Source organism: Manacus candei, unplaced genomic scaffold, assembly GCF_025592945.1.
Source record: "Manacus candei isolate 608988 ecotype Guabito, Panama unplaced genomic scaffold, ASM2559294v1 h1tg000036l, whole genome shotgun sequence".
Lineage (NCBI taxonomy): Eukaryota > Metazoa > Chordata > Aves > Passeriformes > Pipridae > Manacus > Manacus candei.
In genome coordinates this window covers 3530906-3557846 of record NW_026138084.1, presented here as the reverse complement: position 1 = coordinate 3557846, position 26941 = coordinate 3530906, and the positions used below count along the sequence as shown (strand labels likewise).

General features: G+C 48.5%; 1 protein-coding gene across 2 annotated transcripts in view; it reads right to left on the bottom strand.

Annotated features, from left to right (window-relative positions):
- IQSEC1 (IQ motif and Sec7 domain ArfGEF 1) overlaps positions 1-16491 on the bottom strand; it is a 334498-nt gene extending 318007 nt beyond the window's left edge. For both annotated transcript variants that reach the window (XM_051793412.1, XM_051793413.1), the window contains exon 1: positions 16163-16491. In XM_051793412.1, the coding sequence (XP_051649372.1) occupies positions 16163-16428 (266 nt within the window). In that variant the 5' untranslated portion in view covers positions 16429-16491. The remainder of the gene's footprint in view (positions 1-16162) is intronic.
- Between the last annotated feature and the right edge of the window lie 10450 nt (positions 16492-26941).

Here is a 26941-nt window from a genome sequence, read left to right as displayed (position 1 = left end):
CCTGAGTGATTCTTGTAGTTTAATCCTCTTATTTCATCTCCCTCTCTTCTGCTGTTTCAAACCTGCTCTGTGAGGTGTCCCTGCCCAGAGCTCACCCTGCTGCTGTGCTTCCCAGGGTGACACAAGGATGCTGTTTTTCAGATAGTCTGGCCTAGCAGCCAGAACCTCTGACATTAAACCCCTCCTTGCAAACATACTTAAGCTTAATTCACTGATCCTCATCTGGAAAATAATCATGGAATGGTTTGGGTTGGAAGGGACCTTAAAGCTCAACTCATTCCACCAGGGACATCTTCCACTGGCCCAGGTTGCTCCAAGCCCCATCCAACCTGGCCTTGGACACTTCCAGGGATCCAGGGGCAGCCACAGCTTCTCTGGGCAACCTGTGCCAGGGCCTCCCCACCCTCACAGACAACAATTCCTTCCCAGTATCCCACCTAACCCTGCCCTCTGGCAGTGGGAAGCCATTCCCCCTTGTCCTGTCCCTCAGGCCATTGCACAAAGTCCCTCTCCAGCTCTCCTGGAGCCCCTTTAGGCCCTGGAAGGGGCTCTCAGGTCTCCTTGGAGCCTTCCCTTCTCCAGGTGAACCCCCCCAGCTCTCCAGCCTGGCTCCTTTACAAGCAGCTTTTCAATTCCAAGAACAATTCTCCCATGGGAGGCCTCAAACTGCAGAGCAGCAGCTCGTGTGTTCAGCCCTTGCCTGTTCCCCACATCTCCTCCAGTGCAGGGGGCACAGCAGTGACTCCACACTTCAGATTAAGCTGAATTAGCCAAGAGAGGAGAGAACAACTTATCTGCTGTGACAGCATCGCAAGCTCCACAATCCTCAGGCACTGCAGTTTATTTTAGCTGTTATCACAACCCAGACATTACTACTTACTGCTACATAGAAGTCTGACTTACTTGAAAGAAAAAGCTAACTGGAGATTGAAGTTTCTCCATCTCCCAGGAAGTTCCCTAATTTATGGAGATCAAGCTCCCCCACCCTGACATCAGTCTTCAGAAATAAAAGCAACCTGCTTAAGTTAAAGAGATCTTTGTAGCTGACAAAGAGTTCTACTGAAATCACAGTCTGATAAGCTGGCAGACATCACAGGCAGCACACTTGAGTCTGTCACTTTTTCTGCCTTAAAATAAAGGACTTTAATTGGTGAAGATAATATCCTATATTGGATATTATCAATTAAGACAGACTTCTTGACAGAATCCCATTATTTGGAAAGGAGGAGTCCTGGAATAGTGAAGAGGTCACTCCCAGCAATCATTTCTGCCTGAGCAAGGATCTTGCCCAGTTAACTCTCCACCAGCAGAAACAACTACTCAGCTGAGCACAGGGAGTAACATGAAAATCCTGTGCTTAGCTGGGCTGGTGATGTACAGCTGAGATATTTTGTTGGCATTTTAGCCACCAAGGAACATGATGACTTAAAAATTGGCATTTGTCTCTAAATGGTCTTTTCAGTTCCTTTCATAGGAGTTTTAAAGGAAAGCTTCAAGGGTTTGGTTCAAAATGCATTGAGTATTAAGCTGGTTCCAGTTCATAACTGTTCCCGGGGGAAAATGGACCAGAGAACCTCCCCACCAGTTGTGATCACTGGTCACTCTCCTGGGGGCTGGATTCACCCCCCAAATTACAAAGAGGATCACACCAGTTTTACTTGGCATTTATTATTACAACAGCAGCTGCTAAACAGCCACTTCTCCCCAGTGTGTTCACGGAGGCAGAATACAAGAGCATAAATCAACATAATGCAGGAAGACTGACAGAATTACAGACCTGCACAAGCTTTAATAATAAGCAAAGCCCTGGTGACCTTTGCCAGTTACATTTGTAAAGTTACTTATATGTGTTGGTGATGTCAAGGTTCACTGCATAGTTAGCACCAGTGAAGTACATTCTCAATTAAATAGTGTTAACTAAAAGGGACTCTTCATTTAGTTTAAAGAGGTTTAATGATTTCCTTCACTCGCGGTGAGATGACTCATAGAACAGCTTAAGAGGGTCGTGTCATGTCACACTCACAAAAACCACTTCTGCTCATTTCTTAAAAGTCTGGGAAGCACCTACTTAAAGATGTTCACACAGCAAAGCATCACTTAAAACCAAGGCAGCCTCCCAGGAGCAAAGCTAGGAGCCTCAGCCCGTGTCAGCTCCCTCAGCAGGCACCCCAGCCTGGCACCTGATTTACCTGCAGTTTTCTAAAATACTCAGACTAGTTTCTAATCCTGCCTGTGGCCCTTGGAGGTAAATGAGGTCAAGGAAATGATACATTTTTCATGAGCAACTGGGGGTGAAGATCATGGCTTATGTCAGCAGGTTCTGGCCATGTATCACATTACATAAGAAGGGAAGCTCAGTGCTGGAAAGCATTTTCCTGGAGAAGTTACATAACTCTGCAATGTGTCTAAAAAAATGGTCCTTTCTTGCTTTCAGAGGGAGCAGGTGAGAGGACACACAGCCCTCAGCCCCCTGAGCAGGAGCTCCTCTTATCAGGTACATTGGACAGAGATCAGATCTCTGTAGGAAGCTGTCAGATGGGTGAAAAAATGCAATCACCACCCAGCACGTAAAACCCCCACGAGATGAGAGCCCCATATCTATTTTGGGACACCAATATCAGCACCAGTTCCTCAGGGATAAGATCCAAGACAGGCAAATTTCTACCACTTTAAAGCTGTCACTATATTGAAGGAGAGGAGAGAGGGTAGAAAAAAAAAACAACCCACCCAAACGTTTTTCCTGCTTTTATAAGGAATGTTGGTCTCCTTTAAGCTTGAGGTCCTTGAAGATCCTGAACTGTCATTCAGCCCCTGGGACAGCCCTGATCAGATTCCAACACAACACACCCAACCAAGGGAAGTAGGTGTTCACACACATCCAGACTCTCTCTGACTTCATCTGTACAGGGCAAGGCTCAGCTCCCAGAGGACAATATTCCTGCCCCAGGCACAGGTGCAGGCCAAAGGGAGTGCTGAGGGACTCACTGTGGAGCACAACCAGGGAGGGTGAGCTGTGCCCTGGCAGTGCTGAGATTTCATCTGTCCCCAAGGTAATACCAACACAGAGGACTGGAACCCTTGTGCACAACCAAACCCCCCTTTAATCATATTGCTGTGAAGAGATTTCAGCACATCTTTTTAGGATTAAAAGCAACCTGTGCTGCTTAACAGAGAATCCAAATTCAAGTCCAGCTATTCCCTTTCTTAAGCAGCAAAGGGCAGGAAACTCACAGGGTGGGACAGCAACTGGGGAAAGCAGGGGCAGCAATTAATTTCTTTGTGTCCCCTCCTTCAGTTCCCAGCTATCTGCACATCACCTCTGAGCAAACACTGAACAGCACTGAGGGCTGATCCAGCTACAGCAGGAGCCTGGCACTGGAGCTTGGCACTGGCCTGTCGAGTTTCACCTCACCAGAAACAAATATGAGCAAGAACTATTGGCCTTTGATTCAAGAGGCCTCACACACCTCATGTGAGGTGGATTTCATCACCCCTTTAGAGTTTTCCTTGCAATGCAGGCCAGGAGTAGCTGTTGAATTACATCCAGTCTCAGATCACTCCCTTCAAAGTTTTCTTCCCAAGCCATTTGGGAACAAGTTCAGAGATAAGTTTTTGCACTGCAAACTTTCCTCCCTCCCACCACTAGCACTTACATCTCCAAACACTCGACTGGCACAGCCACTGACCCCCCAGCACAGCCCCCCAGGCAGGGGGAGTGTTCCACTGCAGCACCAACACTGTACCAGCACCAGTGTCACAATCCAGCAAACTGGAACCACAGGCAGTTTGCTCCTTTTCTGCAAGACCTCCACACTGACAACCTCAAGCACTCAAGAAGTGGTGGACTCAATTAAAAGCTTAAAATAGCATCAAGCCTGAAAGCTGAATATAGATTTTTATCTTATTCAAATCCAGCTGGTTCATTTGCATCAGATCACAGCCTTACCCCCTGCACAGCAATGCCTGGCTCCTCAGGACTCCATCAGGGACATCAGCTCCAGGGAAGGCTGTGTTAAATGAACAGGGAAATCCTCCAGGAAGGAGCAGGAAGGGTCAGACATGACCCTTCTACTTTCCTGTAACTGCAGCCTGCCAACCTCTATGGCACTGTACACCTCCTCAAGTCATGTGCATGAACCAAGATATGAGATGATACAGGTCATTTTTGCCTTTGAAAAGGCCAAGGCAAACATGAAATGTTTGGGGTTAGCAGTAAGTTTTACAACCAGTTACACTGATGGTTTAAGAATCCCCATTCCCAGTCCTGCCTGGGTCAAAGGAAGAACAGACTAAAGCCGATGTTCTTTAAAGTGCACGTACCTTTTCCAGCTTGAAAACAAGATCAAATGCTTCTGCCATGGGTCTATATAATACAAGAAAAAAGTCAAAAAACACCTATTCTCCACAACACAGAGCCATTAATCACAGCATAGCAAGTAAAACCCCAAAGGGATGTTCCTACGGCTGTGAATTCTTGCTTTACTGTCACCATGAGGACCCTCCACATAAACAGCCTGATCTGCTCACAGACAAAGGACACCACTGCACAACCTTCAGAAACCCAGCCTCAAATGCAGCACACCCCACACACACACCTTTGGGGTCGGTGCCACTGGGTCCCAGCACTGGAGTCAAGAATTTAAAGTGATGATATATCAAGTTGCTTTGAATTTGAATAACAATGCCCAGATTTCTGGAGGAAACCATTAAGGGAACAAAAGGCTATCAAGCAGAATGTGGTCTGAAGCAGTTCCTACTCTGAATTCAGTGGTGAAAGGAAGATGAAGTGAATGTAGCAAAGTAAGCAGTAAGAATGAGGAAGAATGATGGCTCTGCTCTGCAATCCCTGCACTGCAGCCGCCGTGACCGGAATGGCAAGAGGGGCCTCCGAATTCAGCACAGTCACAACTCCCCACTGCACTGCAGGGTGGGAGGACAATGCCTGGCTGGACACAGGACACAGGGCAGGGGCACATCACCTGGAGCAGCCCCTGCACTGGAGACACGGAGCTTTCCCTGCAGTCCCATGCACAGAGCACACGGGCACCTGCCCAGCTCAGCTGCCAGCTGGGCACCAGGAGGGCATCCGAGGGCACCCAGGGAGCACACATGGACAGCACTGCAACAGCTTCCACTGCTCAGAAAATTCCTCCCAGCCCTTCAGCTTCACTGCCGTGTGTCTGTCCTACCAAGAAACCATGTTTAAAGAACACTGCTACCTGTTGCAATACATCAGAACTGGTCTGATTCTCTTTTGGTTTGACAATTAAAACAAACAAACAAAAAAAATCTTCATTCTAGCAAAATATAACTTTCTAAATTCAGAAATCTTACCAAGAGATCAGCATTGTAGACTGATGGGACGTGCTTGGACCTGGACAGACAGTCATTTGTCTGGAGTGCCTCACATAAATCCCTGACATTTTGCTGTGTTTCCAGGATCATTATTAGCACACAGAAGAAAAACAAACAGAAGATTTTATATTCCCCAAGCATGAGCAGAGAGCCATCACAGCCCTAGAAAGACAGTGACAAACAAAATGTTCCTGCACTGAACTCTGAAATAGAGGAACTTGGACTAGTCAAGTGAGCAGAGGTCATGCCCACCTCATCATAAATTATCCAATTTCTTAGCTGTAACCAGCCCCAAACAGACTGAGGTCTTACTGACCCAAAGGTGTGCAGTCCACTGCCAAAATCTGCCATGCCACAGTATTCCCCTAAGCAGGGGGCAAGGACTCCCTGACAGCTTCTCCCTGTGACAGAGGAGACAGGTTGATGCTCTCCATTTACACCTCCACAAAGCAGTCCCCACCCTGGGGCTTTGTCTCATTAATTCAGAGATAATCAACCCCTGCTCTCCTCATTTAAATGACATCAGAACTTCAAAGAGATTCTTCTTTGGTTACAAAAGCTCCTCGTGGCCTCAGCCTCCTCCTTGTCCCAGGTAACCAGGTCTCCTGTTCCCTTCTGGAGGGGGCCCACATTTTCCCTGCTCTTCCTTTTAGCCCTGACATTCCTACAGAAGCTTTTCTTGCTGCCCTTGACATCCCTGGCCAGATTTAATTCTACCAAGGCTTTAGTTTTCCTGACCATCCCTGGCTGCTGGGATGGTCTCTCTGTACCCTCCAGGGGCCTCCTGCCCCTGCTCCCACCCTCTGTAGTTTCCTTTTTGCATCCAGGGTTGTCCAGGAGCTCCTTGTTCATCCATCAGGCTTCCTGGGATTTTGCCTGACTTGTTCTTTGTTGGGATTTGTGCTGAGCTCAGAGGAGCTGATCCCTGAATAAGCTGAGGGGCCCAGTGTTCTCAGGCCCCTCTTCCCTCCAATGCCTTATCCCATGGGACTCCACCAAGCAGATCCCTGAGGCCACCTCTGAGTAATCCCAACCTGGGGACACCCCATTGTCACTGCAGCAGCTTCCAAGCTCCAAAACAACTCAGGCTGTTCCACGGGGATCCTCAGAGTGTTCACTTGGGGCTGATGCAATTTGCTTCCTGTGAGTTTTAAAGATTATTTCAACAGTAAATTGACTGAGGCAATAATCTTAAGGACTGGGAAGTCTTTTATAGGAATCCAAGGTGGATTCTTCATCCTACCTCTCCACAGTTTAGAGAGCACACAAGAGCCATCAGAGCCTTTGAGGAAAGGCAGCATGTTGGTCCCCTCAGGTCACCAGCTGATTAAGCAAAAGCAGTACAGTGTTCAACTCTCTTCATTTTGAATCAACCCAGCAACTACAAAACTGTGTCATCTGTAATTAACTTCATGGAACAGCTTTCACACATCCTGGGCCCTACAATGATTCCCACAAGGGAAAAGTACAGAGGAACACTAAAATCCTCCCAGGAGTTGGAATTTGATCAGAGGTCTGAACACAGCAAACAGAAAGATCTATTCTACAGAACTTAAAGAGACTGAAAATTAGAGCAAGTGAACAGAGGGTGACACGAAGAGCCATTTTAGCATCATTCCCAATAAACAAAAAACATGTGAAAACCAGCTCAGCCGTTTGCCAGTAATTCAAACTTGTACAAGTCCACAGCTTGGTGCACACTGCTTTGACACTGGCAGCCAGGAGGTTTGGATTGGAGGAAGGGATTGTTCACTATGGAAGCTTTAATTTAGGAGAACTGGCTGATGATCATTAGAAGTGTCCACAGCCAGGTTGGACAGGGCTGGAGCAACCTGGGATAATGGAAGGTGTCCCTGCCCATGGTAGGGGGTGGAATGGGATGAGCTTTGAGGACCCTTCCCACCCAAACTATCCTGGATTCTGTGAACTGCTCCACAACCTCACCCACACAGCAAAGACAGGACAGCAAATTCCAACACCAAAATATGGTATTTCAGAAACTCCAAGTAAGATCCTGAAGTTATTCTTTCAAGTCTGAGTGCAAATGCACAGTAGTACAAAGCTCAAGAAGTGGGTCATTGTTCCACCTTGATCAACAGTCGCGTCAGCACACACAGACCTTCTGCTACTGAAGTTTACACCTCAATTTTAGATATAAAAATAGAGCCCAGCTGCAGAAACTAAGCTGCAGGACTAATTCTCCACTGTCACACTAGAGACAAGTGTTGGTCAAGTTTTCTGAAAGCTGTTAAGAAGAAAAACATTAAATGGTCAAGTTGTCTTTTCCTTAAAAACACATTTGTGAAGCCATGTCCACATCCTGCAGGGAAGGGGCTCATCAGCCTCAAGTTTTTCCTAAGTGTTCCAGGCCAAGCCCCTGCAGGGCTCAGGGCCTGTCCCTTCTAGATGGTTATCAAGCACCACTGGACAGTCCAGCTGGGCACCTCTGAGGGCACAGCTCAGTGTGCAGTTCCTGCAGCCCAGGAGCAGGGAGGTGCTCACTGTTCACAGTCCTGGCTTGGTAACTCAGCTCCACCCTGGAGCTCTGTGTTCCATGCCCAGAAAGAGCCATCAAAAGCTCCTAAGTCACCTGCAGTCATTTTCAGCCAGAAGAAATCCAGCAAAGGTGGAGAAACCCTGACAAACATCAGCTCCCAGCTGCATCCCAAATTCTAAAGGAGGACAGGATTACTGTTTCCTCACCTTCCTTCTGCTGCTTTATTTCCCTCATTATTCAAAGTGCCATTTGCACTTAGTAAATGTGAATTACTGTGGTGCAGTCAGAGATGTATTACATGTATGTCTTTGTCTCTACTTGTGTTTGTCGGGGAAGTCTGACTAGAAATCTTATTAACATGCAAATAAAGTATATTATATTTCAATCAGTTGCTATAGAGAGCTCCTCAGTAGCAGCATTTTTCTTATCTAGCACAGCAGTAAGACTCAGTCTACACAGATGCCTTGCAGCAGAGTCATTTCTTTCCTGTGAATATTTTAAAATGGTACTGCTTGAAAAGAAAGTTTAACTCTGCACTTTAAGACAAAACTTAACTCATGAGACCTTGACCTGCATTCATAGTAGCCTTTCTAATGTCTGGAGAGATGCAGAAGTAGCGCAGATGTTGCCATTCCAAAGCAGGTTCTTCATTACATACGTATTTTTATATATTTCCATAAATAAACACATTGGTACCAAACTGGCGAGCGATTTAGAGCAGAGCCAGCAGAGGGAGCACAGACCCTGAGCCCAAAGTGCTGCTTTGGGATGGGGAGGGACGAGATTCCCTCCAGGATCAGGGTCTGAGAAACAAAAAGACACATTCCCATCCCCGGCTGGAGAAGGATTGAGGTTTTCAGATCATGCTGGGAAAGCTGCTCCTTTCTCCAGCGTTCACCCTGTGGAAATATTTTGGCCACTCTGCAGCAACCTCTGCTCTGGAGCCAGGCTGGGAGAGCTGGGGGGGTTCCCCTGGAGAAGAGAAGGCTCCAGGGAGAGCTGAGAGCCCCTTCCAGGGCCTTAAAGGGGCTCCAGGAGAGCTGGAGAGGGACTGGGGACAAGGGATGGAGGGACAGGACACAGGGAATGGCTTCCCACTGCCAGAGGGCAGGGAGAGATGGGATATTGGAAAAGAATTATTGTCTGTGAGGGTGGGAGGCCCTGGCACAGGTTGCCCAGAGAAGCTGTGGCTGCCCCTGGATCCCTGGAAGTGTCCAAGGCCAGGTTGGATGGGGCTTGGAGCAACCTGGGCTGGTGGAAGGTGTCCCTGCCCATGGCAGGGGTGGCACTGGATGGGCTTTAATGTCCCTTCCTACCCAAACCATTCTGTGATTCATTTTCTGACAATTATTTTGACATTATTAGTTTTTCCTGCCACTAACCATACAAACAACATCATTAAACTCAAACAAGTTGGTTTATAGTCCCAAAGGATTAAAAAAAAACCCCAAACTTGCTTGTCTAAAGTGTGATATCAAACACAACCATTTTTCAGCCAAATCTCTGAGCAGCCTATTAAGAGATGATCATTAAGTTGCCCACCTGTATAAGAGCAATCATTACCAGTGCTCAGCTCTGCCCAGGGCACAGCACAGGTCACACACGGGGCTGCAGAAACACTTCTTACTCCTGCTGCTGTCCTTAATCACCAGAGCAGGGCAGTGACCACTGACAGGAACAATCCAGTCCAGGTTTCTAGTTACAAACCAGCATTTTTCCCACTGTAGCACAGTAAGAACTTCAAGGAAACACTGTGAAGGCTCTGCAGAGCAGTCCCTTAGGAATGGGGTGGGAAGAAAAAGCAGCCCCCCTCAGGGACAGCTCCCCAAACCCAGCAGAATGGGTTCATATCCATCTCCAAACCACCCTGCTCTGATGCACCACAGCCTGGGGATTGTCTCCATTTCCAATTCAACAATTCTGCTGAGAAAAACACTGCAATTAGGCAAAGATCTGGGCAGAGGGAATTATGACAACCTCACTGACAGGCTCGCTAAGCTCAGATGAAAGGCAGGAGCTCTGGCAGGTACAGCCTGAAAGTATCTGCAGGCTGCAAAACACACAAAAAAAGTGGAATTAACATAATAGAGAGGGTGTGAGTCGGAATGATGGGATCAAATTAGAATAATGCAAGTGTGGGCTGCACATCAGGAATTACTTCTGACCTGCAAAATCCACTTACCTAAGCAGCTTCCCACACACCTCCTTGGGGAATGGCACGAGGTGACCTCCCTGCACCTGCACGCAGGAGGCAGGAGGCTCACACGGAGAAAAGCTCCAGGTAACAACCACTGAACTCTCCTGGGGGTAGGCTGCCTGCTTTAGGGGCAACTGTCCCCAGATTAGGGACTGTGACCCCGACTGAGCCCTAAACTCCAGGGAAATTCAGTGTACTGAGATGCTCTGAGGGTCTGCACAGCTCTGCCACCCAGAGAAACACCAATTAAACCGTGCAAATTCAGTGTACTGAGGTGCTCTGAGGGTCTGCACAGCCCTATCACACAGGGAAACACCAAGTTAAATAGTGTAAACTCAGTGTACTGAGATGCTCTGAGGGTCTGCACAGCTCTGTCACACAGGGAAACACCAAGTTAAACACTGTCACAGCTGGAGGTGCAGAGGGAGCAACCAAGGCTGCTCCTCACCAGCCTCACCCCCTTAAGGAAGTCCTGGAGGGCCCCACTCCATGTGGAATCTCAGCACCTAAAGGCCATGGTCTGGCATGAGACACTGAATTCAGCAGTTCAGTTCAGCATCACTGACCAGCACAAGAGGAACAGCCACCTAGTTCTGCTGGGTGGAAAAAATGAAACTAAGCTCTTTGAGATGCTACTTGCATGAGGGATTTAAGAATTTACTATTTCCATGTTAATAATTTACTCCTCCATCAGTGTGCTGGAAGAAAACACCTTGAAATGCCTTGTTCTTCCTTTCCTCAGAGCTTCTGTGATCTGCCCTCAAATCAGCTCTTCCTACAGATACTTCTTTGGGTGTGATGCATTTTGCTTTAGATTTTCAAAAGAGCTGTACCTCATTTTTCTCCAGAAGACACTTCCCCTAAGGACTGATGGAGATTTGTCTTCCCAGGCAAACAACCAGGACAAGAAGGCTGCAAGTCAGATTGGGAAATGTGCCCGTCTGTACTTCCCATCCTCCCAAAGGTTTGTCACTTCAGGTGGCCGGGGACAAAGCCCAGCATCCCTCCCTCTCCAGGCAGCTCTGCTCTTCAGGAGCCCTGCTGAAGCACAGCTCTGCTCCTGCTGCCCCAGCCCCACATTTGTAGGCAGTTGTTCATCCCTCTAATTCAATTTAAAAACGTAAAAATGAACATTATTGACATGTGGGAGTTACCACATTGACGATTACTCTGATTTTTAGGGTTGACCCAAAGGCCTTTGCCCGATGACAGCTGTGCAGTCATCCAAACTGAGCAGCTTCTGGGGAGTTAAGGACAGAGCTGCTCCAGTCTGGGGGCCTTGGTTCACACTCTACTCACTGCTGTGTTTTCTGGTAGGAACCAGCAGACTAAGAGTGCCAGTAAAGAGCAGCCCTCGGATGAGCCACGGACAAGCAATCATGAGCTACGTGTGTGTGTGCACAGAGCATCACAGCCAGGCTTGTGTGGAGTGAGGGTGCCTGGGAGAGAGGAAGGGGACCTTTCAGACACACACTTCACTCAGGGTAATTGCAGCAGCTCTCATTTGCTCTCTGAGCACCCAGGATCCACCAATGTTGCCAAAGCTTTTCCAAAAGCAGATCTTTGGAAGTGCTTTTCAATTTCCTCGACAGTGATTTCATAGGGAGGTCCATCAAAGCATTAACAAGCACATTAAAATGTACTTTGTTCTTAGAGCTCAGAACACAACTCCTAAGTCAGGAAGCTCAAAAGCTGTGTTCTGTGTCAGCAGAATAAAAGGCTTCACCAGAGAAGGATTCCAGATCCACTGAGCCCTGGTAATTCTTTAGGACTGCTCTGCTTTAAATGGGACACATTCACCTCAAGTTTTGAAAGCACCTTTAAACCCACTATATTACAGGATGGGTTACTTTCTGCTGCACTGGGTTTCCTCTCCCAAAACAGCAGGTGTTTTTGCTGTTATCTTTATGGGTCATGTTTTCTCTCCCTTCTCAGACTTCCCAGGAACTTTCTTGATACCAGCACACTATTCTGCCTCACTGTGCTTCCCCCTCACACACAGCCTGTTTCATTGATTGTACAGTACACATCACTTTGCAAACGAATTTGTCTTGGCGTGTTATCATTTAGCCTAACATTTAACAGATATTTAGTGCAAGAATTTGCCAATATTTCAGAGACCCAAAATAATTTAGCTGAGTTTAGTTAGCAAGTTCACATCTTATTACACATCTTCATGCTATTGATTTCCTGCAGCCTGCCAGAACAACAAATGCCTGGTCTAAGAGATGCTCACCCATCTGCTGCTGCACAAATCACACTAATGACACCAAAATGAGTGCTCCGAAAGCCAAAGCACTCCCTTCAGTGTCACACCCTCATCCTCAGCACTCAGCAGTCACACCATTCCAGTTATGGATTGAAAATAAACTGAACAGGGTATTTTAAGTTATTTGGAGATGCAAGTTTCTGCCCAGTGCCAGAACTACCCCATCCCATCCTGCTACAGGGCTAACAGAACACACAGCACCCTGTGGTAGTAACCTGTTCAGTCTGGGTGTGCTTTCACATAAATATATACTTCAGGAGCAGAATAAACTGAACAAGTAGAAATGCATCTTCTAGTAATAACTGCAGAATTCCACTGCAGAATTCCAGCCACAAATCCCACTTTCCTACGCAGCTGAGGGAGAAACAGGGCCCAACAGCAACACTTCATTTCCCTCCCTGCTGCCAAGAAGGCAGAGAAAGCAAAAGCTTGCCCAAACACGAGCCTACTTTAAGAGCTGCTGGATCCCCCCACTTCACTCGAGCAAACAAAAATAAGCTGCTGCTCGAGAGCAGCACAGGCAGCGAAATAGGATTTACGTCATTTGAACAGTCTGTCTCAGCAAAGGACATCTCTGGAGGGAAAAAGGAGGCAGGCTGGTCTCTATACTAATGCAATCTTTGGCTTCCTGCTGAGGCTGTGGCAGGGGCAGCAGCAGTGCCAGCAGCGACATGCAAAGTCACAAGCTCGTCTATGTAGGGCACAACACAGCCTTCACATGTGACTGTCACCAGAGCAACAACTGCCACTTACTCCACTGCTCCGGGGACACCTCGGCTCAGAGCATCTCCTGAGCACAGGCAGGGTTTCTCACAGCTCCAAATTGTGGCTGTTTCTCCCCAGAGAACAAAACCAGTCCTGCATTCATTTAAAAATAAATCAGTCAGGCCAGGTGCAGAATTTAGACCGAGTTGCAAACAACAGCTCTCTCAGATGGTTCTGTCTCAGCAGACAACTCTTCTCTCCCTCCTGCTCACACTCTTACCAGGCTCCTTCTCCATGGAAAAACAGTACAGTTTTTAACTTGATTAGGATAACTAGGGGAAAACTATCCAAGTCAAGGTACAAGCCAATCTCTAAAAGCACTGATTTCTTGCTGTCTTTGACTCGGAGAAGCCCAGTTTCCTCTAAAAAGGATTCCAGTCACTTTATTTTGAAGTACTGAGCACTAAGGAAGAGCAATGGTCACTGATGGTGCTTAGACATGAAAGTGCTCCTGGAAGGAGGAGGACTGGGAGGTCTGTGCACAAAGTGGACACACCACTTGCCTCCTAACACCAGGGATCCTCAGCATCACTGCCATCTGATACTGAACTTCAGCAAATAAGGGATCCTTATTCCCCACCAAACATACACAAGGTGCATGTGACATTTAATTCTGGAGAAACTGAAACTGAGCTTCTGAATGGGAAGCTACAGACACCCAGAATCTGCAGGCTGGGCTGCCAGAAAGCCAAGGTAACCGGTGGGACTGGGAGGAGACTTTAAAACAAAAAGCTTATTCTCTCCAAGTTGGGGACTTCCTCCACCTTTTGTATCCAGCCAGAGAGTAAACTGAGGCTGTGGGTGGCTGCTTGTCCCTGCTCCTGGACAGCCTGGGGCCTCACCAACCACTGTCAGAGCCCCTGTCCCACACAGGGATCCAACACCCCAGCAAGGCAGGGCCACCTGGAGACAAGACCCACTTCACTCCCCACATGGGGAGAGGGATCACACGGGACCATCTGGGGGGAGGAGGGGGAACAACAGTGCTCCTCAGATGGAGGTGGCCCTGAAAATGTGGCTCCCCCAGCCCTGCACGTGGGCCAGGGGCCCGGCCAGACGCAGGGAGCAGCCTCCCAGCTTCCCCACTAAGCCCCCAGGCTACGCCTCAGAGCAGTACAACTCTGCCATAAATATCCCAGATTAATTCTGATCCCAGCATCAAATCCACTTAAGAGACTTAAAAGCCTCCGAGTCCCCAGGGTTGCCTGCCCAAGGAGGGCTCTGCAAATGAGTCTTGGGCTGCAGAAGAGAAATATTATCAAACAAGGCAAGCCATTTGTACAATTTTTAGTAATGTCATTTGCAAGAGACAAATGGGACAAGATAGCTGAGTTGATGTCTTGTACTGGAAGCACAGGCACAAAAATCCTCGGGTACTGGACCTGGATACACAGGGTAGGATTCGTGTAACTATTCCATGCTTTCTGGAAATAGCTTTCTCCTTGAGGGATTGATTGATTGACTGATAAATGACAGCATGCTCTTCAGTCTATTAAAGGAGCTATTTGCTTAGTTTTCATAGAGACATCTCTATAAAAAAGCCTAAAGTGATTACCCCAACATCACAAAAAAAAGCCTTAAGTGTTAACTCTGACAGCAAAAAATGAGCTGGGGAGACAGAGCCGCTTCCCTTCCCACTGTGCTCCGGCCAGTGCAGGGTTTGGGAAACAGAAGCAGGCAAGGGGGACACTGTGTGCCCAGCGACCCTTCCAGGGCTCCTGAAACCTCCACAGCGGAGAAAACGCTGCTCCGGAGCAGAACCAGCACGGCAGACTCGCCTACAGCCGGAGCGGCACTGCCAGAGCCAGCGGGAGCTCCCGGGATCGGGGCAGCTCCCCGGGATCGCGCAGGGCATCCCCCCGGCACGGGCTGGGGCTCCAGGAGGGAGATGCGGCCGAAGCCACCGGGGGCTGCCCCAGCCCCAGCCACGGCGGGTCCCCGCAGGGTCGGCCGGACCCACCCGGTGCCTCCCTCCGCGCCCGGCGGGACGGGAATCCCGGGCATCCCGGGCACCCCGGGCATCCCGGGCATCCCGGTCCCGCGGGACGGGCATCCCGCAGCCCTGGCCCGGGGATGGCGAGGGGCTCGCCCGCCCCGCCTGTCTGAAGCGGGAGGTCCCGTATCCCGCATCCCGGGGTCTGGCGGTCCCGTATCCCGCATCCCGGGGCTGGCGGCGGCCGGGAGCCGCCGTGTCTGTATTTATAAATCTAAGGAATTCGAGCTCAGCGGATCACAAACAGCCCATTGTGCCGTATCAAGCAGCGAAGTGGGCTCGTAATCCGATGCATGCTTTTCCCACTCCGCTCCTGGAAAGCCAAGCCTTAAATACTTTTCCAGAAGTAGAAACGCGCCGGGAAAGCGCCGAGCTCAGTTCCTGCTATTCCCGAATCCCCGCTACTTGAGAACCGCGCAACTAAGCGGCTTTCCCGACGCTGGAAAGACGCAGACGATTAATTACAGATTAGAGAGGCTGGAATAGATGCGGCGGCCGGGAGCGCAGGCGGCCCCGCGCGGGGCGAGCAGGCGCTGGCCGGGGCCAGCCCGGTGGCGAGCGGCCAATGTTTACTGACCCCGGGCCGGGTCACTTTCGATACCGGCGGCAGCCACGGGCCGCTCCTGGGCACTGCCCGGGGGGCGAGCGGCTCCCACGGGGCACCCCCGTCCCCGCGGCGCGTTCGCTGCCGGTCCGAGCGCCGCGGGGAGAAGGGCAGGGCTCGCCCCGCTCCTCCCAGCGCCCCGGTCCCGCTGCCCCGCCCGGGGCATCCCCCGAGCGCAGGGACAGCCGCGGGCACGGGGCAGCCCCGGCCGTGCCGCCGCGGGTCCAACCCCTCCGGGACCCCGGGACAGAGCACGAGTGACACACGAGTGACACACCGGACGGGCTGGGGATGAGGGGGGACATCCCACCGCCGCGCCCGGGGCTCGCTCCGGGGCATCGCCGCAGGGAATCCCGCCGCTCCCAGCGCCGGGGCGCGGGGCGGCTTTGGGGACCCGAAGGCAGGAGGGGAAAGGGAAGGGAAACCCCGCTACCGAAACACCCTCCGCGGAAAAGGGGCAAAGAAAGGCTGTGAGCGCTTACTTCTCGTGCCTGGCGTTCTCCTGGATGGCGCTCAGCACCCCCGGGGGCGCGGGGGGGACGCCCTGCTGGAGCCGGCATGTGGCCAGGTGCCGGTGATGCTCGTCCTGCAGGCAGGCATTTTCGTGGTACAACTTGGCCACTTGCTGCTCCAGCTCGTCTATCCTCCGCTTCTGCTTCTCCAGCAGCTCCTGCTGCGTCTCGATAATCTTGTTCAGCTCCTTCAGGTACTCGGCCGCCTTGCTGGGGTTCTCGGCGGGGCTCTCCATGGCCGCCCCGCAGCTCGGCGGCGCGGGGAGGGGGCAGGTGCGGGCCGGCCCCGTCCGCCGGCAACTTGAGCGAGAGGGAAGGAATAAATAACCCCTGGGAACCCGGCCCCCCGCGGCCCCGCGCGTCCCCTCCTAGAGCCGCGGCCGGCCGGGCGGGCGGCGGCCCCGCGCCGCCATTGCTGCCGCTCGGCCCCCGCTCGGCGAGGGCAGGGCCGCGGCCCGGGGGAGCCGCCCGGAGCCGCCCGGGCCCCGCCGCGCCGCCGCTCGCCCGCCGCGCCCGCGCCCGGCCCCGCGCCCGTCCCGCCCTGCCCGCGCCGCAGCCCCGCTCTGCCGTCGCCTGGCAGCGCCCGCGCCCCCGCCGCGCTCCGGGCCGGGCATGGGCATGGGCATGGGCGCGGGCTGTCCCTGCCGCGGGGCCGCCGCGCCCGCCTCCCCCTGGGCTCCGCCGCCGGGATGCGCTTAAGTAGCGCCGGCTGCTCCTCCGGGGGGCTGGCGGGGGCTCCGGGAGCGCCCCATCCCTGCGTCTCATCCCCGCGCCCCATCTCTGCATCCCATCCTTGCGCCCATCCCTGCATCCCATCCCCGCGCCCCATCCCTGCATCCCATCCCCGCGCCCCATCTCTGCATCCCATCCCCGCGCCCCATCCCTGCATCCCATCCCCGCGCCCCATCTCTGCATCCCATTCCTACATCTCATCCCCGCGCCCCATCCCTACATCCCATTCCTACATCTCATCCCCGCGCCCCATCTCTGCATCCCATTCCTACACCCCGTCCCCGCGCTCCATTCCTGTATCCCATCCCTGCCTCCCATCCTTGCGCCCAGTCCTGTATCCCATCCCCGCGCCCCATCTGTGCATCCCATGCCCGCGCCCCATCCCTGCATCCAATTCCTGCATCCCATCCCGCATCCCATGCCCGCGCCCCATCCCCGCGCGGCTCCGGGCGGTTCCCCCGCGGCCGGGGAGCCCCGGGAGGGGCTCGGGAGCGCTGCGGGGCCCCGGGGCGGTGCGGGCGGTGGAGCGGGGCGGCCCCGGCCCCGCGGCCCGGGAGCAGCGATGTGCGCGGGGGCGGGCGGGGAGCGGGACCCGCGGGACCCGCCGGGATAGCGGAGCTCTGACCCGGCACAGCTGGGAACGGGCTCGCATTGCCGAGGTGGCAGCGGGGGTTGGCCCCCCGAGCTGGGTCCCCAGCAGAGCCCCCCGCCCCTCCCGTCAGCATCCCTGACATTAAAACCTACGCTGGTGAAACGCCGCTTCCCGCTAAGGCTGCATCGAGCCAAGAAAAGTTGCTGAGGTCTGGGTCCTGTATCATCCCAAGTGTGTGTTGGGAATGCTTGTGAGAACCGGGAGTAGGAAAGGGAAACAGAGGGAGATACTGCAGGAAGAAGATAGGAAGGTGAAGACGTGCTTTTCTCCTCCCTTCCTCTTCATGTCTCCTTAATTTTTTTTCTCATTTTTCTACCTCTTCTCTCCACCTTTCAACTTCTCAAGTTTTCGATTAATAACATTTTCTTAGAGCAATTGTTTTGCTGTCAGTGCTTCCCAAACCCTTCCTGGTGGAGTCAGCCCTTTCTCACCTTTGCCAGGATGTGCTGCCTCAGGAGGACGGCTGATGCAGCAGAGCAAGGGGGTGTGGGACCCGCTGCTGGAGGGGCTGCAGGCTCTGTGTTGTCCCCATCTGTGCACGGCCTGGGGGTGAAGGGTTTGGAGCGGAGCTCCCAAGCAGAGGGTGGATGTCCCAGCTTCTCCCCCTCTGCCTCTGGCTGTCAGCACGGGGAGCAGGGGCGTGAAGGGAGGACACAGCCAGAGACTCCTCTGGCAGCTCCCATGGCCGTTCTGGCTTTAGGTAGAAATAAGTTATTGGCAAAACTGTTACTCTTGCTCTGACATATGTGCAGAAAAGGCTGTTGTGACTGTCGAGGTGACTGAAGCATGAAAGACTAATTTCCAGTCCTGGTGGGGATCATGAATTCACAGAAAAGTCTTTAGCTGGTTTTTGAAGAGGCCAAGCTTCTTTCCCAGTAACTTGATCAGTATTTTTCAATAGAATAGTTAAAAATATATTTTTTTTCAGAGCACTGTTTGTCCAGAATATATTTGCTGAAGCACAGTTTGCTCTGCGTGGAAAGAAATGCTTATCACAATATCTCACTGAGGCAACCTGCATAGTTGTAGGCAGCCAGAATATTTGTCAGGGCTTAAATCAACAAATGAAGTGAGTGAACTTGTTTCTTATATGCAAAATAAAATGCAAAGTAAGACACTCAAAACTCATTAAGGTATCTGGAGACAATAAAAGCTTATTAATCATTTTACAGTGAGGATCTGTTTGAGACACCCCCTTTTAGGCAGAAATGCCTGAGTTCATGGGAGGCACAAGTCATGTTAAGTGTGATGAATTTCCTGCTTTCTTTTCCAGATTGGAGGAAAATGCCTCCATTCCCAAATGGAAAGTTGTATCTGGTTCAGCTCCCAGCCTTGTTAGAGGAGCTGACTGAGGAGGAGTAGCTCGTGGGGGGGACTGGCTGCTGGGTTCTGTCTGTGTGCTTTGGGAGGGTTTTCTGAGAGGATCCCAGGAATGAGATAATGAACTTGACCTCCCAGTCAGCAGCTTTTGCTTTCCACAGAGGACATGGAGAACATCAAACCCAATGGGAATACTCTCCCCAGGAAACCATAAATTAGTCTGAAAAACGCATTAAACCCTGAGAAATGCCCTGGGGTTGGCACCTGGCTCCCTGCACCATGTTCCTGGTGTGTTCTGTGTGTTGCTGCTGCTCGGCACTGAAAGGGGAAGGAGGGCTCTGTGTCTGAGGGGTTGTGTCTGTGCCTCACAAAGCCCGTGTGCTCCATCACACTCCATAAATGAACAAGAAGAGGTAAACTTGGAAGATAAGCATATTCATGGAATCAATAATATATGCAATCTCTATCTGTGAAGACACAGATTGTAAAAGCAGATCCAGCTTGTTCAGATTTGCTCAGTTAGAAAATTAAGTGACATCAAGCCTAACCTTTTTAAATTTGAAAATCACCAAAATAGCATTTTTATAACATGCTGACATCGTAGCTCAAACCATCCATTTCTGTAAGCCAAGCAGCACATGGTTAATTCTTGCCTGGGAAAGTGCCAAGGAGGATTTAAATATGAAAGGAAATGGTGCTCATTCAGAAAGTGGGATTCTCTTACTGATTCATTACTGGCAAGACATAAATCACCGGGTGGTTGAGATTGGAAGGGACCTCTGGAGGTCATCAAGTCCAACCTCCCTGCTGAAATATCCCACCATGCTTTGGAAGAACCTTAGGAAGGCCTTAACTTTAGACTGTCTCAAGTCTTGGTATTTTCTGACAGAGCTCAAGGAGTGTTTGAACAACACTGTCAGGCACAGGGTGGGATTGCTGTGGTGTCCTGGGCAGGGCCAGGGGTTGGACTCCATGATCCCTGTGAGTCCTTTCCAGCTCAGGACACTCTGTGATTCTGTGTTCCCCTGTTCAGTTCTGAAATTGGATTGTCAGAGTCAAGTTTATGGTGCTGCATAAAAACTAAGCATAAAATGTCACTGTTTCAAAAGTGGTTTGGTGTGGCTAACACTGCCATGGGTGAGCAAACAGCTGAAATATTTTTTTCAAAGTAAGATAAGACCAGGAAAAAGCCTCTGATACATATTTTTCCATGTAAAATTAATTAGGTCAGTGTAATATAAAAAAACCAAGGCCTCAGAAGTCATGCCGTGATTTGTGCTCAATCTTAACTCTGCCCTCCATCTCTCTCTTTAAAAATTCTCTTCGAAGCCACTTCCTTCTTGCTTGCATTTCTCTCTTAGTCTCCCCCTCACCCCTTCAATTCTCTCCCTCACTTCTTGGTTCTGCTTTGTTGTGTTGAGACATTAAGGAAGTCTATGCTGCTAATTGAGTTTTTCCTGTTGTCAGAGTTTATATGTAGGTCCTAAAATCCCAGAATACTTTGGGTGCAAAAGGACCTTCAAAATCATCTCATCCTGTCCCCTGCCATGGGCAGGGACACCTTCCACTAGCCCAGGTTGCTCCAAGCCCTGTCCAACCCGGCCTTGGACACTTCCAGGGCTGGGGCAGCCACAGCTTCTCTGGGCACCCTGTGCCAGGGCCTCCCACCCTCCCAGGGAAGAGTTTCCTCCTCACATCTCATCTAAACCTACTCCTCTAAACCTACCTGGGTTTAGGTACCAAGCTCCTTCGCACCATGTCCTCAGGACACATGGAAGAGGGAACATACATGGACAAAAAAGAGAAAGCACAACCAAAGACATGAAATCTTCTAGAAACTGTGATGTTTCTGGCTTGTTCTTTTCCCTCTCCTGGTCACACCTAATTTCAGGACCTGACATCTTATTTCTCTTATCAGTTCATTTGATTTCTACTTACAAGCACCAAACTTCCTTATGCCCTTTCCAACCACAAATCTTTTTCAAGATAATCTCTTGTAAAACATGATCATATTACCATTTAACCTTTTTTCTTAGTTAAATGGAATGTATTTGGACTGATCTATGTACCTCAGCCCTTCTTCCAAACAGGGGGAATATCTGACCAGCTCTCGGTCAATCCTGGAGCTTTCTGGGTTGCACCACCCCATGTGTGGCTCTGATGGCCCTTTTGGACAACTGGGATGTTCTTACCCTGACCAGCTCCTAAACTATTTGAAATATCCCAAGCTAAGCATAATAAAACTACAGCCCATATTTTAAGGCAGCTGCACAAGGCAGTGGAAAGTTCAATTTTAATTTTATGAGTGCTGATCCTGAGTGGTCTGATCATTACTGTTTGTAGAAATTGCCTTTTGATTTACGAAAAAAATGATAAATTGGCTCTTCCAGGTTCTGTAGCCGAATCTGGAAGTTTGCCTGCAGTGTGGTCCAGAGCTAATCCATCTAAGTACCCAACTTTAACCAAGTCTTTCATTCTAATGAGCCTTTCATAAAAGTATTTCCTTTGTGTTTTTGTTGGTTTCTGTGAATTCTCCCAATGTATCTTGTTTGAGTAAGTGATACCAGGGAATGTCAGTAGGCAAAAAAATGTGTCCTCCTGTGCAGAGTCCTTGGGAAAGGACTGTGTCTTTGTGTCCTGTAAATGAAAAGCACTGCTGATGTAAGGTATCAAACAACTCAATATAAAAGTGATAATGTAATAAGGATAAATAATGATGATATAAATATATCCCTAATATAAAAGGGAAAAATTAGCAAGGAACACTTTGCTTCTTTGGGGAAAGAGGAAAGTTCAGTGGTGGGTTTATAAAGGAATGAATGTGATGTTCAAAGACATGGTTGCCAGTTTTTCTTGGGGACTGGGATGTGGGAAGGTGGCAGTGGCACCAAGGCTGGGACGTGTGTGGGACTCTCAGAGTGAAATCAGAGAAAACCAGAAAGAATTTTGCTGTGAAAGTGGTAATTAATTCTGAAACTGGACTAAATTGAACTTAGAACTGTAGTTTAGCAATAAATATAATGAAATTGGGAGTATGGTTGTAATTGTTCCATCATTAATTAAAGAAGTTATTTTATAAATTGTGCAGAAAAGAATTTCTTGGTGCTTCAGCTGGGATTGAAGCCAAACCAGAGCTGGAATGAAGGACACTTTTCATTAACACATAATATTTTGAGTTGTGGGAAAACCTGGGACTGAAGGAGGAAAATACAAGCTGCAGAAAAGAAAAGTGCCAGACAAAAATGCTTCCCATTAGATAAGGATGGACAGCACAGGTTCATTGGCAGGGACAGAACACCCTGAATACTGAAAGGGGAAAGTAAACAAACAAACCCCTCCCAAAATTGCAGCTTCAGAAATTCCCTGAAAACAAAGAGAAAGCAAATGCCAAAATAGCCCTTTCCATGTTTCTCACCATTTCTTGTGATTCCCTGATTTCATTGCAACGTTGCTGCTCTTGGGGGCTTATAAAGCAATAAAATATTATCTACAATATCAAATACCATCATTTCCATATAAAATAAAAGCCCAAACATAAGTTTTCTTGAAGTCTTTTCTGGATAAAAACGTGGTAAGCAAACTTGCTCATAGAAAACTGTTGGAGATTTTTGTGTGTGTTTTCTTGTTTTGTTTTTTTTTAACATAAATAAATAATTATCTCAGCTGTAGCTGCCAGAGTTAAATTCACCTGCTGTTTTCCATTTTAAGATGTTTTATTCCATTTTGATTCCATACATTTCCATTCTAATATTTTCTCTGCTCCAGTTGGTCAGTTTTTCCATGTTTGCCATATCCTTTAGACTGAATGAATTATCTTGGCAAATCTCAGCAAACACTGCTTTTCAGAATAAGGTTATGAGGAAACATGAAAATCAGATAATATTCTGTTCTTTTTTAAGCTTCCTTGGGAACAGAAATTAGAGGAAGGTCAGAATAAGCAACTGTGATAAAATATGAAGTCCTCAGAAGTATGTATTTCTTTTCATGGAATCTCCTGAGCTGGAAGGGCCCACAGGGATCATTGAGTCCAGCTCCTGGACCTGCACAGGACACCCCAATAATCCCACCCCGTCCAAATGCTCTTCCCACAGGCATTTTAAATTGGACCCCTCCACTGATGAAAACTAAGGATTTTTACCATCAATTCCTTGTTCTGTAATTGTCATGTTGCTTCCAAGGATGCCATGAACAGAAACTCAGATGGCACAGGAATATTTTTTTTTTACATTAGGAAAACAGTTCTGCCTTCAAAGAGAAGTTTAAATAATAATAAAAAAAAAATAAAAGTGGGGAGACATCCTGAAAAATCACTCCCTAATTGTGTGTGCAGTATGTATCCTGCTAATTCTGTCTGAATCCAATGGATAAAATCACAAATCATTTGAGAGCAGGGCATATCATCCTGTACATGTCCTTGCCATCAACAAAACCCAGAGGAAAAAGCCCTATTTACTCATTTCATAGGAGTTGCAACTTCCAATCCTGAAGGCTTGGAATCCCCACCTCTTATGCATTCAGACCACCTTTTAATGGATATATTCCTATGTATATCTGACTGGTTTTAATATTGATATGGAGCATGCCACCTGCTTTTTGGAATTGTACAGCATCCTCAGGCCAGCTGCACTATCTGCTGACAAGATCAACACACAAAAATACCACATTTCTATCTTTAATGCATGAGAATAGGTAGAAAAGGGCAGTGTTAATTCAGGCAGTCATTAACTGAAACAGGTCACGAGCAAATCAAATTATGCTCTGAGAAAATGGGTAGATTTTTGCTCCTGCGGTCATAAAAATATATTTGAACCAGTGCAATTAGTCCATGTTTGCTCTGACTCACCATATTTTCACTCTTGTTGGTCTGCAGTTGTTCAGACTGCTGTTCCATAGACTTCATTTCCAGAGAAGAACTAGTAATACCATTGTGTGTGTGTGTGAAGAGAAGGAGAAATAACCTTTGATTTATAAAAAAGGTGGAAAAAACTCACACCCCTGCTTTATCACCAACAACAGCTGAGGGAAATTTCGGTTCTTTCATTTTATTTGCAGCAATACTTAAAAAGAGATCTGCAAATTCAGACTGGAAACTCTTCTATCCTTTTCCAAAGGAAAAAAAAAGAAAAAAAAAAAGAAAAAAAAAAGAAAAGTACTTCATAAAATGGACAAATCAATTCCAATTGCTTCTTGTCCAGAGAAACAGCACTAAACCTCAAGGTGTCTTAGGTAAAGATTCCAACTCGGGAAATGAAAAGCTGAACAAGAAAATGCTGAGGTCAGGCAGGCTCAACCTTTCCTTATCCCTTTTCTTATCCCTTCCCTTTCATGCTGTTGGGAAGCACATGGAAGGGATGAAATGTGTTGCTGCTGAGCTGTATCATTAGGAACAGTCTGTTATTTACAATTTCAGCCTGGGAGCCTCAGAAAGTCCTTTATCCCTTGATCTGCAGACTCAAATAATAACACACAAATAACTGTGTGTGACTCCTCAGCCTCCCCCCACTGAGGAGCAGTTTGTGCTGCCGCTGCCCCAGAGTGATGGAGTTCAGCTCTGCTGAACTCAGAGAAGGTTTAAAGATAAGAGAGTTATTTTTGTCAAGGCTTACATGAAAAAAATGTCTTTGCTGCCTCATAATTGCCAAATATTGCCTTTTTTTCTAGAGTTGCATAAGCAAGGACTACGAAACCCTGGGAATACTGGGGGAATCCAATCTCAAGGGTATGTTGTCCTTATGGAGTAGGTGGCTTTTGTTGCACATTTCCTGTTACTATTAAAAGCTCACAATTCAAATGCCTCACATGAACATGGTGCAGCCCCAGTTTCTTGGCCATACAAACAGGGCTCTTTCCCTTGGATCAGAACCCCTAAAAAGCCCTGATCCTGCTCTTTAGAGATCTGAGAGAAATGCAGTAGCTTTTGGAAGCTTTTCTGGTTGAAATATTAAGAAAAAGGAAAAGAACCAACAAAAGAGATGTACTTGCTTTTGGAAGCTTTGGGGCTCTCTCAAGAGGAGGCTCCGTCACAGCCTGAAAACAGGCTCTTCAGAGGGAACAGTTTTGCTAAAACAAAGGAACTTCCAGAACTCACCCTGTCAGTGAGTAGCTGGAGGCAAAAGGGACTTGATTCGCTCTAAAGATGAATTGGAATTCTACTGGAAAGGAAAAGTAAAAAGGGAAAGTGCTGCTGCTACAAAGAAGAGATGGAGCTCTAAATTCTGGAAGTGCAATACAAAAAGAAGTGGTTACATTTTTCATAAGTCTCTTTGTGCATGTTTCTTTGTCAAAGTTTTACCAGGTCATTTATCCAGAGGAGAATAATGATCTGAACCAGCTCTGAGTTCTCCAACAAAGTGTTAATCAGCTGTTTAGAGGTTTCCCCTTGGCTTGGCTCTCAGAACACAAGGAGAAACACCATATCAAAATACATCCTTAGTGAAGATGGCGAATGTAGTTTATTCCCAGTCCCTCAACAGGAATTGAGATCTTAGACTTCTTAAAAATATGGAATGGGCTAATTGGGAGCTTGTGACCAACTGCTGTGGGTTCTTTGGAGCTCCAGCTCTCTGAGGTAACTTACTCTATGAGATTTCCTGAAGAAGAGCAATCCCACACAAAGATGAACTGCTGTGCTCAGGCTCCTCCTGGGTTCTGTGAGGCTTGTGCTTCCTCCTCAGCCTTGGACAGGATTCCTGAGATCCCACACGGTGAGAAATGCAGTGCCTGGGTGTCACTGAGGCTCCTGGAAATTGTCCTTCATCCGAGTCACACAAAAGCTATGAAAAGGTCTGTTTACAAAAATCCAAAGCAGCAGTGGTTTATAAGGCCCCAAATATCAGGAAAGAAGGAAATGGTATCAATCTATGCCTGTAGCCAGGTCCAAAACCCAGCAAAATCTGTAAGATCTGTGGTACCTTCCTCCCTCCATGTGTGGGGCCCTCAATGTTCGTGACACTTCAGGGGTCAACCACAAAGGGAGGCCTTGGACTGAAGACCTGTGTGTTTGCTTTTTAAACCTCTCCCCCACTCTTTTGGAACGGGCAGAGGAGTGGATTCTGTTTTCTTCAGCAGAGTTTTGATCCTTGACCTGCTCAGGACACTTTCCTTTCTCTGTATTGACAAGTGAGTGCATTTCTACCCTTGGCAGTGCTGCCTCCTGAGAGGACAGGGTGCAGTTTAAATTGTGTGATAAACCTGTTCCCCCCTGGAAAAGCTAATCCTGGTCTCTGTTTAAAGCCTTTTGTTGTAGTGAGCTTTGTATGGCATAGCCCCATGTCATCAAGAAGTATCCTCTGTATCTGAATTAATTCATGTTCAGCTCTTTACTGAAGCACACAAGTGGCACTAATCAAATACTTGGGGGTGAGTGATCTTGAAACCTGCCTTTGAGGAATACTGTGACAGGGTCCTGTGAACTGTGAACTTTGCTTTGCCTGTCAGTGAACCAGCATTTAAAAGTCCCTTGCTGCATTTACTTGCTGAGTTACTACAGGAAAAAGATGCATTATTAATGTTTGGGTCTATCTTTCACCTGAAGAAGATATTTTCCAAAAAGCAGTGTAAAGAAAAGGGCTCATGATTGTGTTTGTATTGCTCAGATCTGTTGAGGAGCATAGTTATTCCGTTACTTTAATGTGTGGCCTGGGAAGGCTCTTTCACATTGCAAAGAAATTCACTTTCCAGCTACGTTTTTTCAAAAAATGGTTGTCAAAAAGTCGTGGTTGTGCCATGTCTGTGTTTGATGCTCACTACAAGGTGACATTTAAAATAGATCTCCAGGAATTTCTGATGTAGAATGAAATAAATTCAGTCCTAGGGAAAAAAAAGGGCTTTCAAAAAACTGTAGCTACAACTGTGAGCAGGTTTCAGCCCATTCCTTTTTGGCTTTGTTGTCTGTTAGTTTTTTTTCCCCTTTAAACTCCCAGAATTTCTGGCCCTACATGTGCCATACCTGCTGCAAGGGCCAGCATGGAGAATTTACCTGATAGAAACACTCTGCAAAGCAAAGGCAGAGCTCAGGAAATCAGGAGGCCTTTGCCTTGGTGTTC